Source organism: Nerophis lumbriciformis, linkage group LG19 (genome assembly GCF_033978685.3).
Source record: "Nerophis lumbriciformis linkage group LG19, RoL_Nlum_v2.1, whole genome shotgun sequence".
Classification (NCBI taxonomy): domain Eukaryota; kingdom Metazoa; phylum Chordata; class Actinopteri; order Syngnathiformes; family Syngnathidae; genus Nerophis; species Nerophis lumbriciformis.
In genome coordinates this window covers 41,384,938-41,399,110 of record NC_084566.2, presented here as the reverse complement: position 1 = coordinate 41,399,110, position 14,173 = coordinate 41,384,938, and the positions used below count along the sequence as shown (strand labels likewise).

The 14,173-nt window shown below is 39.7% G+C and overlaps 1 protein-coding gene across 2 annotated transcripts in view; it reads left to right on the top strand.

The window, feature by feature from the left end:
* The window catches only part of lpin2 (lipin 2), an 84,049-nt gene that overhangs the window by 17,786 nt on the left and 52,090 nt on the right, over positions 1-14,173 (top strand). For both annotated transcript variants that reach the window (XM_061978766.1, XM_061978765.2), the window contains exon 2: positions 10,844-11,044. In XM_061978766.1, the coding sequence (XP_061834750.1) occupies positions 10,853-11,044 (192 nt within the window). In that variant the 5' untranslated portion in view covers positions 10,844-10,852. The remainder of the gene's footprint in view (positions 1-10,843; positions 11,045-14,173) is intronic.

The window sequence follows — 14,173 nt, the reverse complement described above, 5'->3', positions numbered from 1 at the left end:
AAAGGGATTTTTAGAAATGTTGGCCAACTGAAAAGTATGAAAATGAAAAATATGAGCATGTACAATACTCAATACTTGGTTGGAGCTCCTTTTGCCTCAATTACTGCGTTAATGCGGCGTGGCATGGAGTCGATGAGTTTCTGGCACTGCTCAGGTGTTATGAGAGCCCAGGTTGCTCTGATAGTGGCCTTCAACTCTTCTGCGTTTTTGGGTCTGGCATTCTGCATCTTCCTTTTCACAATACCCCAGAGATTTTCTATGGGGCTAAGGTCAGGGGAGTTGGCGGGCCAATTTAGAACAGAAATACCATGGTCCGTAAACCAGGCACGGGTAGATTTTGCGCTGTGTGCAGGCGCCAAGTCCTGTTGGAACTTGAAATCTCCATCTCCATAGAGCAGGTCAGCAGCAGGAAGCATGAAGTGCTCTAAAACTTGCTGGTAGACGGCTGCGTTGACCCTGGATCTCGGGAAACAGAGTGGACCGACACCAGCAGATGACATGGCACCCCAAACCATCACCCAACCATGCAAATTTTGCATTTCCTTTGGAAATCGAGGTCCCAGAGTCTGGAGGAAGACAGGAGAGGCACAGGATCCACGTTGCCTGAAGTCTAGTGTAAAGTTTCCACCATCAGTGATGGTTTGGGGTGCCATGTCATCTGCTGGTGTCGGTCCACTCTGTTTCCTGAGATCCAGGGTCAACGCAGCCGTCTACCAGCAAGTTTTAGAGCACTTCATGCTTCCTGCTGCTGACCTGCTCTATGGAGATGGAGATTTCAAGTTCCAACAGGACTTGGCGCCTGCACACAGCGCAAAATCTACCCGTGCCTGGTTTACGGACCATGGTATTTCTGTTCTAAATTGGCCCGCCAACTCCCCTGACCTTAGCCCCATAGAAAATCTGTGGGGTATTGTGAAAAGGAAGATGCAGAATGCCAGACCCAAAAACGCAGAAGAGTTGAAGGCCACTATCAGAGCAACCTGGGCTCTCATAACACCTGAGCAGTGCCAGAAACTCATCGACTCCATGCCACGCCGCATTAACGCAGTAATTGAGGCAAAAGGAGCTCCAACCAAGTATTGAGTATTGTACATGCTCATATTTTTCATTTTCATACTTTTCAGTTGGCCAACATTTCTAAAAATCCCTTTTTTGTATTAGCCTTAAGTAATATTCTAATTTTGTGACACACGGAATTTTGGATTTTCATTTGTTGCCACTTCAAATCATCAAAATTAAATGAAATAAACATTTGAATGCATCAGTCTGTGTGCAATGAATAAATATAATGTACAAGTTACACCTTTTGAATGCAATTACTGAAATAAATCAAGTTTTTCAAAATATTCTAATTTACTGGCTTTTACCTGCATGTTATGTTGAACAAGTTGTCTTTTTAATTTATTAAATCATATTCAGAAAGTTTGATGTGTTTGTTGTCTATCAATGCAATAATTGAAAAGTTAAAATATCAATAAAATCCCCCAAAATATCGTTATCCCCACAATAGATTTGTATCTTTTTTGTTAGTGTATGCATTTTGGGCAAAAGTATGAACCACCAAATTATTTCTTCCCACAAAATCTTCTGAAAATGTAAATAAATAATGAGGATAGTTTTTGCTCGTAAAGGTCTGGAAATTATTTGTTATTGATGTCGGTTCAAATTTTCATTATTGTGCATCCGTAGGAAACATTTCAAAAAAATTAGATGTGTAAGGTCAGGAGGACCAAATTATGCATATATCATTAAAGTTAGGACTTCAGGGTTGTATTATGTTTTTTGTTAAAGTCTTACTTACCAACATTTGGATTCTGTTTCCATTGTTTCCAATGGGGAACATCTGTACAAATACAAATAAATCAAAGCCCAAGCAAGCAGTGTAAAGAATACATTGTTTGACTTTAGAGGTTCCAGTATAGACAACTGTGTGTACACTAGGGCTGCAGCTAACGATTATTTTTCTATCGATTAATCTATAGATTATTTTTTTCGATTAATCGGTTAATCTATAGATTATTTTTTTCGATTAATCTATAGATTATTTTTCCTTTTACCGATTTTTTTTAAAATTTAAAATGAAGAGGAAAAAATAAATGTAGGCCATTTTTTTCAAAAGGCATGGCTTTTATTTACAAAAAAAAAAGTATGGCCACTCAGTCAACATTGACAACAACATGACAAAATATTCTGTAACAATGTAAACATTTAAAACTTTTAACATTTAACAAAATTAAAAGTAGCTTATTTGCTTTTTAATGTGCAAATATAAAAGTAAACATCCAGTGCAAATCTTAATATTCTGGAATAGTATAAGCATTTCAAAAGTAAAAGTATTGCTTATTTTGCTTTAAAATGTGCAAAAATAAAGATAAACATCCAATACAAAAAAGTGCAAAACGGAAATATTCTGTAACAAGTGTAAACATTTCAACAAAAGTAAAAGTATTGCTTTTTTGCTAAAATGTGCAAAAATAAAGCTAAACATCCAATACAAAAAAGTGTACAGTGTAAACATTTCAACAAAAGTAAAAGTATTGCTTATTTTGCTTAATAACACAACAATGATAGTATGATTAAAGTGAAAGTTAATTGTTGGTTTGTACATAGTATATGTAACTGTTAATGTTGTAAAAGGTATTTGCACAACTAATTAACGTTAGCGTTTGTGACACGTCTTGTGCCGTGGGGTTCTTTCAGGACCGACAGACTGAACGCCAGACGGCTTTGCCAGGTTTACAATCTTTTAATTTTACACAAAGTCTTTTCTCTTCCAACTGCGCGGATCGCGCACCTGGGCACGATTGCGGCGTCGCTCCCGGCGCGCCCCGCCTCGCAGCTCGCTCGCCGCCGCCGCCGCCTCTCCACAGCGTTAAAGAGGAGCGCGTCTTTGTAAACACTGAACAGGCACGCCAAACGCGCCTCTCAGAGCGAAACGGTGCTTTAGTTTATGAATTTACAACGCAGATACAAATGACACATTCATGTTTTTGTGTAATAATGACAACGTATACGCACGCGGACGATTGACTTGTTGATGGTGATGGCAAGAACGCTGTCGGGGGTTTTCTTTTCAAATGTTCGTTCATAGCCGTAGTGCTGCTATGATAGGCCATTTGCGCTCGACACAGTGTGCATACAACAACATTATTAGGCCGTTTATTGAAATACTCCCACACTTTTGACGACTTTTGGCGTGCTTTTTTCCCCTCGCTCGCATCGTCTGCTTTGCGCTCCGCCATGACAGTAAAGTAGAGTGACGTAAATATGCGACGCGCCGACGCACAAAAACGGCGTCGACGTATTTACGTAACCGATGACGTCGACTACGTCGACGCGTCGTTTCAGCCTTAGTGTACACTGACCATATTTTCAACTTTGGTCATAAAATGGTATATGTTTAGTGAGTTGTATAAGGCTATGTAATGTGGTGTAGTTTCTACACCTTCTTAAAGAACTTTAGTGTTTTCATCCTCTTTTATATCCTCTCGCGTGCTCCGGATATAAATAGTTGAAGTATAATGATAATGATAAGCTGTAAGCTGACGATTCCTAGTGGTTGAAACCTGCAAGCCACAAACCGTGTGGATTAGTCATGAACTTTAACAAGCAGACATAGCAATGATTGTATCGCACACGTGACTTGAGTGTACAAGAATGTCACACCACAGAGAACTGCTTGTTTGTTTTTTTGTTTTTTTAATGCTCTTATCGGGGAAAAACACTAATGGCTCTCACTGGAATGAGCAGCTCCTTATCAGTCATAAACACCTTAAAGAAGATACTTCATGAACTCAGCACTTACTGCGGTTAGGGGAAAAAACAGTTTATGACAGTGTTTTTTTATAAGTCACCAAGGTGATAAGGTAGGGGCATAAATAAAGAGAGCATTCAGGATTGTTGACATAAGATGTCATAGTAATCAAAGTAGGTGCACAATGACCAGACAAATATGCTCCGTGGATCGCAGGGGTCCAAAAACCAGCTGTGAGGACAACACTGACAGCAGTGAACTAGACGACTCCTTAAAGTAGGTAAGGTTGTATTTTTGCCTCATTCCTGTGAGAATCCTGCGTGTGACTGAAGCATTAAGTAATGGGACTATCTAGGACTGACTGCAGTGTTCAAACAACCACCAGGTAGTAGGGATGATGTTCGAAACCGGTTCTCCCGGTTGTTCGATAAGAAAAGAACCGATTCCATGGAGTCTAATCCCTTTTTGAGAACTGGTTCCCGTTATAGAGGCCACTATAGTAAAGAAAAAGAGTTGGTTCTTTATTCGAATCCCTGGGAACGAATCCCGTCCCACAAGAAATGCCCTCTGGGACGGCAATGTAATGCCCATTTGATTGTAGACTCTTACTGACACCTTGTGGCGATATGAAAATACTACGCGTCATTAGTTTGGCCACTTCCGGGTTGGCGACGTCAGTTCATGAGACAATTGAGAAGTAGACAACTTGTGTTAGCTCTTACAAGCCTTGGAAAAGATAAGTCTGTAAGTAAACTGTTTGTAACTCAATATTAAGGTGGAAAGTGGTTAAATTTGATACTAAGATGTTTATTGAAAAACAATTTTTGTGCACTGTTTCAATGGATGTTTTGAGGACTTAAAATGGCTGCCAGTCGTGTATTTCCACCATCGGAATAGTTTCAACACTCAGAAGTATTTGTTTGATGATAGTACTGTATATTTGTGTGAAGCTAATATTTACATATTGTGTATTACATTTCAGTATGTTAATTGAATCACATAGCTTATACATTTTTCATTGTGTGTATTTCAGTTAAAAAAAATAAATAAATAACAGTCCAGTGCAAGACAAAAGTAAAGATAGTAAAAGAAAGCAAGATCAACAACAATAAAGAGCCTAAAAGGATGAATCTGCTTTGGAACTTTATTAGACGTCTTGGATTGTTTGTTAGCTGTCTGCCTGTGTGTGTAGTTAGTATGTTCCAATAGCAGCAGAAGTGCACTTTTTGGAGAGCTGTATTATTTTCAGTTGTGCCCAAGGGACTGATTTTATTTAACACTATATTATTATTTATACACCTATAGTGATCACAGAGACAGGTTGTTTTTGTGTTACTGTATATATTTGTTTTTCTGAAAAATCCCACTTATACTTTGGGTAACAACAGTCAATATGTATTTATTTTATTTTTTTAGGGGGGTAACAGTCAATATTTATTTATTTATTTATTTAATTTAATTTTTTTCTTATAAAATAAAAGTGAGCTTTTGTTAAACCAAATATTGTGTTTTTTTCAATATACAACAACCTATCTGGATTCGATAAGAAAATCGATAAGGAATCGGTTTGATAAGAGGATTCAATAATGGGCTTGAACTCTATAATTTCTTATCAAACATCATCCCTACCAGGTAGCGTCTGTGAGCAGATAATTCTATATCATCGCTTTCTCTTTCGGACTTATCAGGTCAGTAGTGCGTTATTCACGCTCAGCCTGGGCAATGATATGATTGTGATTGTTGATCGCCGCTCATTTGAGTTCGATTACGGTGATCAACAGTTAGCATATTTTCTCCATCAAACATGGCGGACATTTCCGTTAGAAGTTACCACAGTAGTAAACAGTAGGGAAGCAATGATGGTTGGTATGATATTTATGTGTTGGTATTAGGGTTGCAAAGGGGTGGAAAGTTTACGGTTAATTTCCCAGAATTTTGCCACGGGAAGTTAAGCTCGGGAAGTTTGGAAATTTTGACCATTTTTTGATTATTCAAAGTTGGACACTGTCCATCTAATTGTGTAGAATAAGACGAGAAGCTTGTAAAAGACTAATGCAATGCCACACACAGATATAAATAATCAGCTAAACAATTGGAGTACCGTATTTTCCGCACCATAAGGCGCCCTGGGTTATAAGCCGCGCCTTCAATGAACGGCATATTTCAAAACTTTGTCCACCTATAAGCCGCCCCGTGTTATAAGCCGCATCTAACTGCGCTAAAGGGAATGTCAAAAAACCAGTCAGATAGGTCAGTCAAACTTTAATAATATATTAAAAACCAGCGTGATGTGGGCGCGCATGGAGTCGTATATCAACATGGACGGAGCTGCGTGAAAAAAGCCACCCGGCCTCTTCGCGTAAACTTCCCTTAACCACTCGCTCACCTTTTCTTCATCCATCCATCCCTTCGAGTTAGCTTTTATGATGACGCCGGCTGGAAAGGTCTCTTTTGGCAAGGTCTTCCTTTTGAATATCACCATGGGTGGAAGTTTCTGGCCATTAGCATGGCAAGCTAGAACCACAGTGAAGGATGACTTCTCATTCCCTGTGGTGCGAATATTCACCGTACGTGCTCCCGTTGTATCCACAGTGCGGTTCACAGGAATATCAAAAGTCAGTGGAACCTCGTCCATGTTGATAATGTTCTCTGGCCGGATCTTTTTTTCAGCTATCTTGTTTTTACAATATGCACGGAAAGTAGCCAGCTTTTCTTGAAAGTCTTTAGGCAGTTGCTGTGAAATAGTAGTCCGTGTGCGGATGGAGAGATTGCGTCTTTTCATGAACCGGAAACCTGTCGCTTAGTAGGAGCCATTTTGTGGTCTTTACAGATGTAAACACACAAAGGAAATGAAACATAATATCCGCGCGATTCTTCTTTTTCTACGGGGGCAGGTGGTTGCTTACAGTAGAAGAAGAAGCGCTTCCTCTTCTATGGGGGCGGGTGCTTACCTTGGCGGTTGCTTGCGTAGAAGAAGAAGCGCTTCCTCTTCTACCGGGAAAAAAGATGGCGGCTGTTTACCGTAGTTGCGAGACCTAAACTTTATGAAAATGAATCTTAATATTAATCCATATATAAAGCGCACCGGGTTATAAGCCGCACTGTCAGCTTTTGAGTAAATTTGTGGTTTTTAGGTGCGGCTAATAGTGCGGAAAATACAGTAGTCTTTAAAAATATTTGACTGATGGACAAATGAATAGAAATAGGCTAGATGAATAAATGAACAGTCAATCAGCATGCTAAATCAAACTATAACCTACATTCTTGTATGACAACAGAATGGCTAGCAGAACAGAAGGCAGAGGAAACTACACCTTTTGATTTAATATTTGCTAGTTGAACTTTACACATCACAAAAAAGGTATGTTCGGATCGCTAACGTTGTTAGCATAAATTAATGGGATTTAACATAGAGAAAATTAGCATCACGGCTAACAAAGAAATATTTCCGGTTCATTACGAGACTGTGGTGGTACATAAACCTAGCTAGCTAGAGATATTGGCCCCAAAATCATGTAACAAGTACAGGAACAGCTAGCTAGCTTGAGTGTAAGTCTGCTGGAGTAGTCTACAGTCATACAGTAACAAGCAATTACACTTAAATACCATAGATCAAATATATTTACCCCATCAACACTTACCTGACTGGATGAAGTCCTTGGGTTCAAATACTAGTGTGGCCTCAATAGCCCTGCTGTAGTGTGGAGCATGCTGGGAATTATCTGTGCATGTGATGGAAGAATGCACAGTGAAGGGTTGAAATTCAACTGAATTTGCATTAAATCAGGTTGTTTTAGCTAATAATCATGCTGCAAGATCTAGCATGTTGCATTCAATGTTTATTCCCATTCATTTCCCGTTAATTCCCATGGAAAGTTTCCAACTTTGAATATTCCCGGAATTTTGCAACCCTCGTTGGTATATATTTATTTTACAGTACCTCAATTTCAAACTGCACTTTAATGTATTTTCGTTCAAAATAAGATACAGAATTTGGGTTATGAAAACTCCACAATCTGGGTCACCGCGTATTGTGTGAGAAGGATTTGTGTATACAAGTAATTAAAGAATACAATTAATAATTTAACATTTGGAAGTGTTGTTTAGTGAATGTTAACTTGAAAAAAGTCTTATAGTATTCACTACACCAATTATACTTCACTGCAAAAAAAAACAAATAACTTTATGTGGAGTGTGGATTGTTACTTAAAGGGGAACATAATCACAATTTCAGAAGGGTTAAAACCATTAAAAATCAGTTCCCAGTTGCTTATTTTATTTTTCGAAGTTTTTTTCAAAATTTTACCCATCACGCAATATCCCTAAAAAAAGCTTCAAAGTGCCTGATTTTAACCATCGTTATAAACACCCGTCCATTTTCCTGTGACGTCACATAGTGATGCCGATACAAACAAACATGGCGGATAGCAAGGTATAGCGACATTAGCTCGGATTCAGACTCGGATTTCAGGGGCTTAAGCGATTCAACAGATCACGCATGTATTGAAACGGATGGTTGTAGTGTGGAGGCAGGTAGCGAAAACCAAATTGAAGAAGAAACTGAAGCTATTGAGCCATATCGGTTTGAACCGTATGCAAGCGAAACCGACGAAAACGACACGACAGCCAGCGACACGGGAGAAAGCGAGGACAAATTTGGCGATCGCCTTCTAACCAACGATTGGTATGTGTTTGTTTGGCATTAAAGAAAACTAACAACTATGAACTAGGTTTACAGCATATGAAATACATTTGGCAACAACATGCACTTTGAGAGTGCAGACAGCCCAGTTTTCATCAATTAATATATTCTGTAGACATACCCTCATCCGCTCTCTTTTCCTGGGGGTCTGGCGGCAGATTTATTTGACTTTATCGTTGGAAATGCATCTGCTTTGAGTGTCGCAGGATATCTTGCCATCTCTGTCGTAGCATAGCTTTCGTCGGTAAAGTGTGCGGAACAAACGTCCAATTTCTTGCCACTTTGGCATCTTTGGGCCACTGGTGCAACTTGAATCCGTCCCTGTTCGTGTTGTTACACCCTCCGACAACACACCGACGAGGCATGATGTCTCCAAGGTACGGAAAACAGTCGAAAAAAAGGGAAAATAACAGAGCTGATTTGACTCGGTGTTTGAGAAAATGGCGGATTTCTTCCCGATGTGACGCCACGTTGTGACGTCATCGCTCCGAGAGCGAGTAATAGAAAGGCGTTTAATTCGCCAAAATTCACCCATTTAGAGTTCGGAAATCGGTTAAAAAAATATATGGTCTTTTTTCTGCAACATCAAGGTATATATTGACACTTACATAGGTCTGGTGATAATGTCATACCTGCCAACTACTCCGGTTTTCCCGTAATTAGTACGGTTTTCATCAACCGGGTTACGGTTGCAGTGATAAAAAATACGGTTTTTCATTAATTAAAAAAACAATTTTTTTTTAAATGCGCGAGGCTATTTATAGCACCGCTGCCAAGCACGAGGCACCTGTTGCCATTGTTTCCAAACGAGCGAACGATCATGGAATCAGCCGGAGAAAAATCGCAAACAAGTCTTAAACCGAAAAGAAAACTGCAGTCATTCCGTGAAGAATATTCAAAAGCCTATCCGGGAATAATTATCCGTTCCAAAAAGGGTGAAAACTACGCGAATTGCACCTTGTGCAGACAAGATTTTTCGATCGGACACGGAGGAATTAGCGATGTAAAAGACCACGTTGGGACAAAAGAACACAAGTCTAATGCCGTTGCTAAATTTGGATTTTAGCCACAAAAAGGTAATGACACCAATGTTATCTATTGGAATTGTTTAGTACTGTTATACTGTTAAAAGTGTTTGTACTATTTATGCTTTCAAGTCTAAGTTGAAGAAATCTTGTTAAATGTTGACAGCATAACTACCAAAATACAGAAGTATGTCCTTAATATTTTTGCAGTGCTATTTCTGTTGAAAAGTTCAAATGATTACATTAGAGATGTGATGTGCCACTTTTCAAGTGTCTGATGGCTTAAATTAATTTTCATTAATTTTTCATATTTTGAATTCTTTTGAAAGGCTTACAAAAAACTACATTTGAATTGTAATTCCATGCTATTGACAGGACTATTAATTTTAATGAAGTTAGCTTACCATGTTTACAGTATGATAATTGTGATAGAAATGTGAATTTTAGGCACAGAATATTTTTTACAATTGAACAAGGCAGTAGATTATACAAGCTTGGACAGAAAGTTAATAATGACACCAATTTTTTTTTTAATGGAATTGTTTAGTACTGTTTTACCATTTGTTTACTGTAAAAAGTGTTTATACTTTCAATGAACAAATTGAAGTCTTGTGAAAGGTTGACAGGATAACTGGCATTAACTGTCAAAATAATTTCAAACTATTGAAGTTAGCTTACAGAATAAACATGTCAATCAACCCATATGATTTTTGCTGTAATATTTTTGTTTTGAAAAGTCACTGTGACTGATAGAAAAGTGATGGTTTTAGCAACATTTTAACCTGTCTGAATGCTAATAATCATTTTGCGTCGGGGGGCGAAGCCTGAACCCCCCACCAGGACTTTGTCCTGGACCTACCGGGGCCTGCGGCCCCTGGACCCTGGCTACTAGGTTTTTCTGATTTCAAAAGTTGGCAGTTATGCATTCTTGCCATCTCTGTCGTAGCATAGCTTTCGTCGGTAAAGTGTGCGGAACAAACGTCCAATTTCTTGCCACTTTCGCATCTTTGGGCCACTGGTGCAACCTGAATCCGTCCCTGTTCGTGTTGTTACACCCTCCGACAACACACCGACGAGGCATGATGTCTCCAAGGTACGGAAAACAGTCGAAAAAACGGAAAATAACAGAGCTGATTTGACTCGGTGTTTGAGAAAATGGCGGATTGCTTCCCGATGAGAGCGAATAATAGAAAGGCGTTTAATTCGCCAAAATTCACCCATTTAGAGTTCGGAAATCGGTTAAAAAAATATATGGTCTTTTTTCTGCAACATCAAGGTATATATTGACGCTTACATAGGTCTGGTGATAATGTTCCCCTTTAACGAGCTCAGTTCTCTGTCAATGTCGCTTTGCCCCTCCAGCTGGACACCATGAACTATGTGGGTCAGCTGGCTGGCCAGGTGCTGGTCACCGTCAAAGAACTCTACAAAGGAATCAACCAGGCCACGCTGTCCGGCTGCATCGACGTCGTGGTCGTCCACCAGAGGGACGGCACCTACCAGTGTTCGCCCTTCCACGTACGCTTCGGCAAGCTGGGCGTGCTGCGCTCTAAAGAGAAAGTGGTGAGTTCTTCAGCAGCTTCGTAAACCAGAAATGCATATATCTTTAGCATCATATCATGCATTATTTTAAATACACAATAGCCTGACTTATTACCTAATCATTCGATAGTTGATTCATGTGACACTCTTTGTCTTCAGGTCACATTTTGGGTCAAAAGCAATCTGAAGTTTGAAATGTAAGCCTCGAGGTGGAACTAATCTGTTAAAATACATTACACAAGGTGCATGAACAACAAGGGACGCTTTAATGCCAGCCTACCTGCTTGAACTATAATTCCTGGTAGTGTTAATAAAGCAATTAGATCAGTTGTAATTGCCTCAATGAAATTGAATAAGCACCTCACTGTGCATAATAAAAAAAGTCAGCTAGTTTCCATTCTAATTTAGGCATTTGCTGGATTTATTTGCTCACTGAAGGATTTCCAGAACTTCATACGGTGGCATAGTGCAGTGTTTTTCAACCACTGTGCCAGTGAGATATTGTCTGGTATGCCGTGGGAAATTATGCAACTTCACCTCATTGGTCCCAAAAATATTTTTTTTTAAATCAATACTTATAATCTGCAAATAATGTGCCGTTCCTTAGTGTCTGTGCTGTGTAGAGCTCGGCAGGGTAACTACGTAATACTCTATGTCAGTAGGTGGCAGCTGGTAGTTAATTGCTTTGTAAAAGTCAAAATGTGTCGGGTGAGACGAGGATGGTTTGTTATGATTAGGGATGTCCCGATCCGATATTTGGATCGGATCGGCTGCCGATATTTGCCAAAAATTGCGTATCGGCAAGGCATGGGAAAATGCCGATCCAGATCCAGTTTAAAAAAAAAACTCCGGACCGTGTTTTCCAACGCACCTATTTAAATAATACATTCCACTTTTCTGCTGCTCCGTAATTTCCGTTCCGCATTTTCCAGCACACCTTCAACACATCCACAATTCTCACGCAGTTGCTTTTAGCTGCTGGCATTACACGACAGGCTCTTCTCACTCTTTCCTGTGTCTCCCTCTCACAGACAGCGAGCGCACCTTCTTACACATGTCACATACTGTCACGTCATACGTCACATACTGTCACGTCATACGTCACATACGTATACGCCACATACGTATACGCCCTCTCCCAGCAGAGAGCGAGGTAGCGGCATGGCTAACGTTAGCTGCGATGCTAGCGCAGCCGCTAAGGTGCGCGCCTGCTCAAGCGTCCTCTGCGCACGGCAAATCTATGCCACGCACAAAATCAAATAAAAAAATAAGCGCATAACAATTTTCGACACACGGACACGACAGAGACAACAGTTTTCGTCATCATTGTTCAAATATTGTGACGTCTGTCGAGACGCTTATCTCAAATGGGTGCATTTCTACCCTATATTTTAACTTTAGATTTATTCTCATATCAAACTCTTTTGGCTGTCTTTTTGACACTTACATCCGGCGCCCCCCTCCACACCCTGGATTATAAATAATGTATATAATTCAATGTGATTATCTTGTGTGATGACTGTATTATGATGATAGTATATATCTGTATCATGAATCAATTTAAGTGGACCCCGACTTAAACAAGTGTAAAAACTTATTGGGGTGTTACCATTTAGTGGTCAATTGTACGGAATATGTACTTCACTGTGCAACCTACTAATAAAAGTCTCAATCAATCAATCAAAACACATAGAATCATCATACTGCTGTGATTATATGCATCAAGTGTTCATTCAAGGCTAAGGCAAAATATCGAGATATATATCGTGTATCGCAATATGGCCTTAAAATATCGCAATATTAAAAAAAGGCCATATCGCCCAGCCTTAGTTCAATGATGCCATTTCTGTTTGTCATGTATAATTTTGTCTATTTTGTGTTTATCCTTGAATAAACAGGTCAGTTTCTTGTTACCAACCATTGTGTATTATTCAAACTCCCCTAATTCAGCTGGCTAGTTGTTATCAAGAGTACTAAAACCCTTTTCAACATGATTCTGACAACTAAGTAGGCTAAATAACTTTAATACATGCTCGGATAGGCCAGTATCGGTCAGTATCGGTATCGGTCAGTATCGGTATCGGATCGGAAATGCAAAAACAATATCGGTATCGGATCGGAAGTGCAAAAACCTGGATCGGGACACCCTAGTTATGATCACAATATGCAGGTAAAAACGTATATAATGCTTAAACCAAAAATGAACATAAGGAAAAGGCAATGAAGCATACGAATGAATGGCTATGCAAAACACAAGTAAAACTGAACTGGCTACCAAGTAAACAGAAACAGAATGCTGGACGACAGCAAAAACTTACGGCGTCCACAAAATACATCCGTAAATGACAATCAACAATGTCCACACAAAGAAGGATAAAAACAATGTAAATAGCCTTGCTTGCTAACACAAAGCAGGTGCGGGGAGTAGCGCTCAAAGGAAGACATGAAACTGCTACAGGAAAACACCAACAAAACAGGAAGGGACACCAAAATAACAGCGCAAGACAAGAACTAAAGCACTACACAGGAAAACACCAACAAACTCAAAATAAGGCACGACGACCTGGTGGAGTTTCATTTTTTAACGTTTTCTGCTGGTGGTGTGCCTCCGGAGTTTTTAATGGAAAAAAACGTGCCTTGCCTCAAAAAAGGTTGAAAACCACTGGCATAGTGGTTAGCATGTAGGCTGCACAGTCAGGAGATCTGGATTCGAATCTCCTTCTGGGCATCTCTGTGTGGCGTTTGCATGTTCTCCCTGTGCGTGGGTTGCGTGGGTTTTCTCAGGGTACTTCGGCTTCCTCCCACATTCCAAAAATATGCAATGAGTAATCAGAGACTCCAAATTGTCCAAGGTGTGAATAACGAATAGTTGCTTGGCGATATTTGTTTGACAGTGGCTGGCGACCACAGATCACAAATGAGGGCACATTCTCTGATTTGCAACAACTTTTAACAACATGCCAGTGCAAGTATTTTCAGTGCTTCTAAAATGAATGGTCCTGGGGGGGGGATCACACAGAGTTTTGGACTTTCTCACCAGCTCCCCAGAATGCTGATGAACATGCAGGAAGAATGAATGAGTGGTTCACATGGCAACAGTGTTACCACTTAAATGCGTGGGAGGTGGTGGTGAGAAACGAAAGGAGGAAG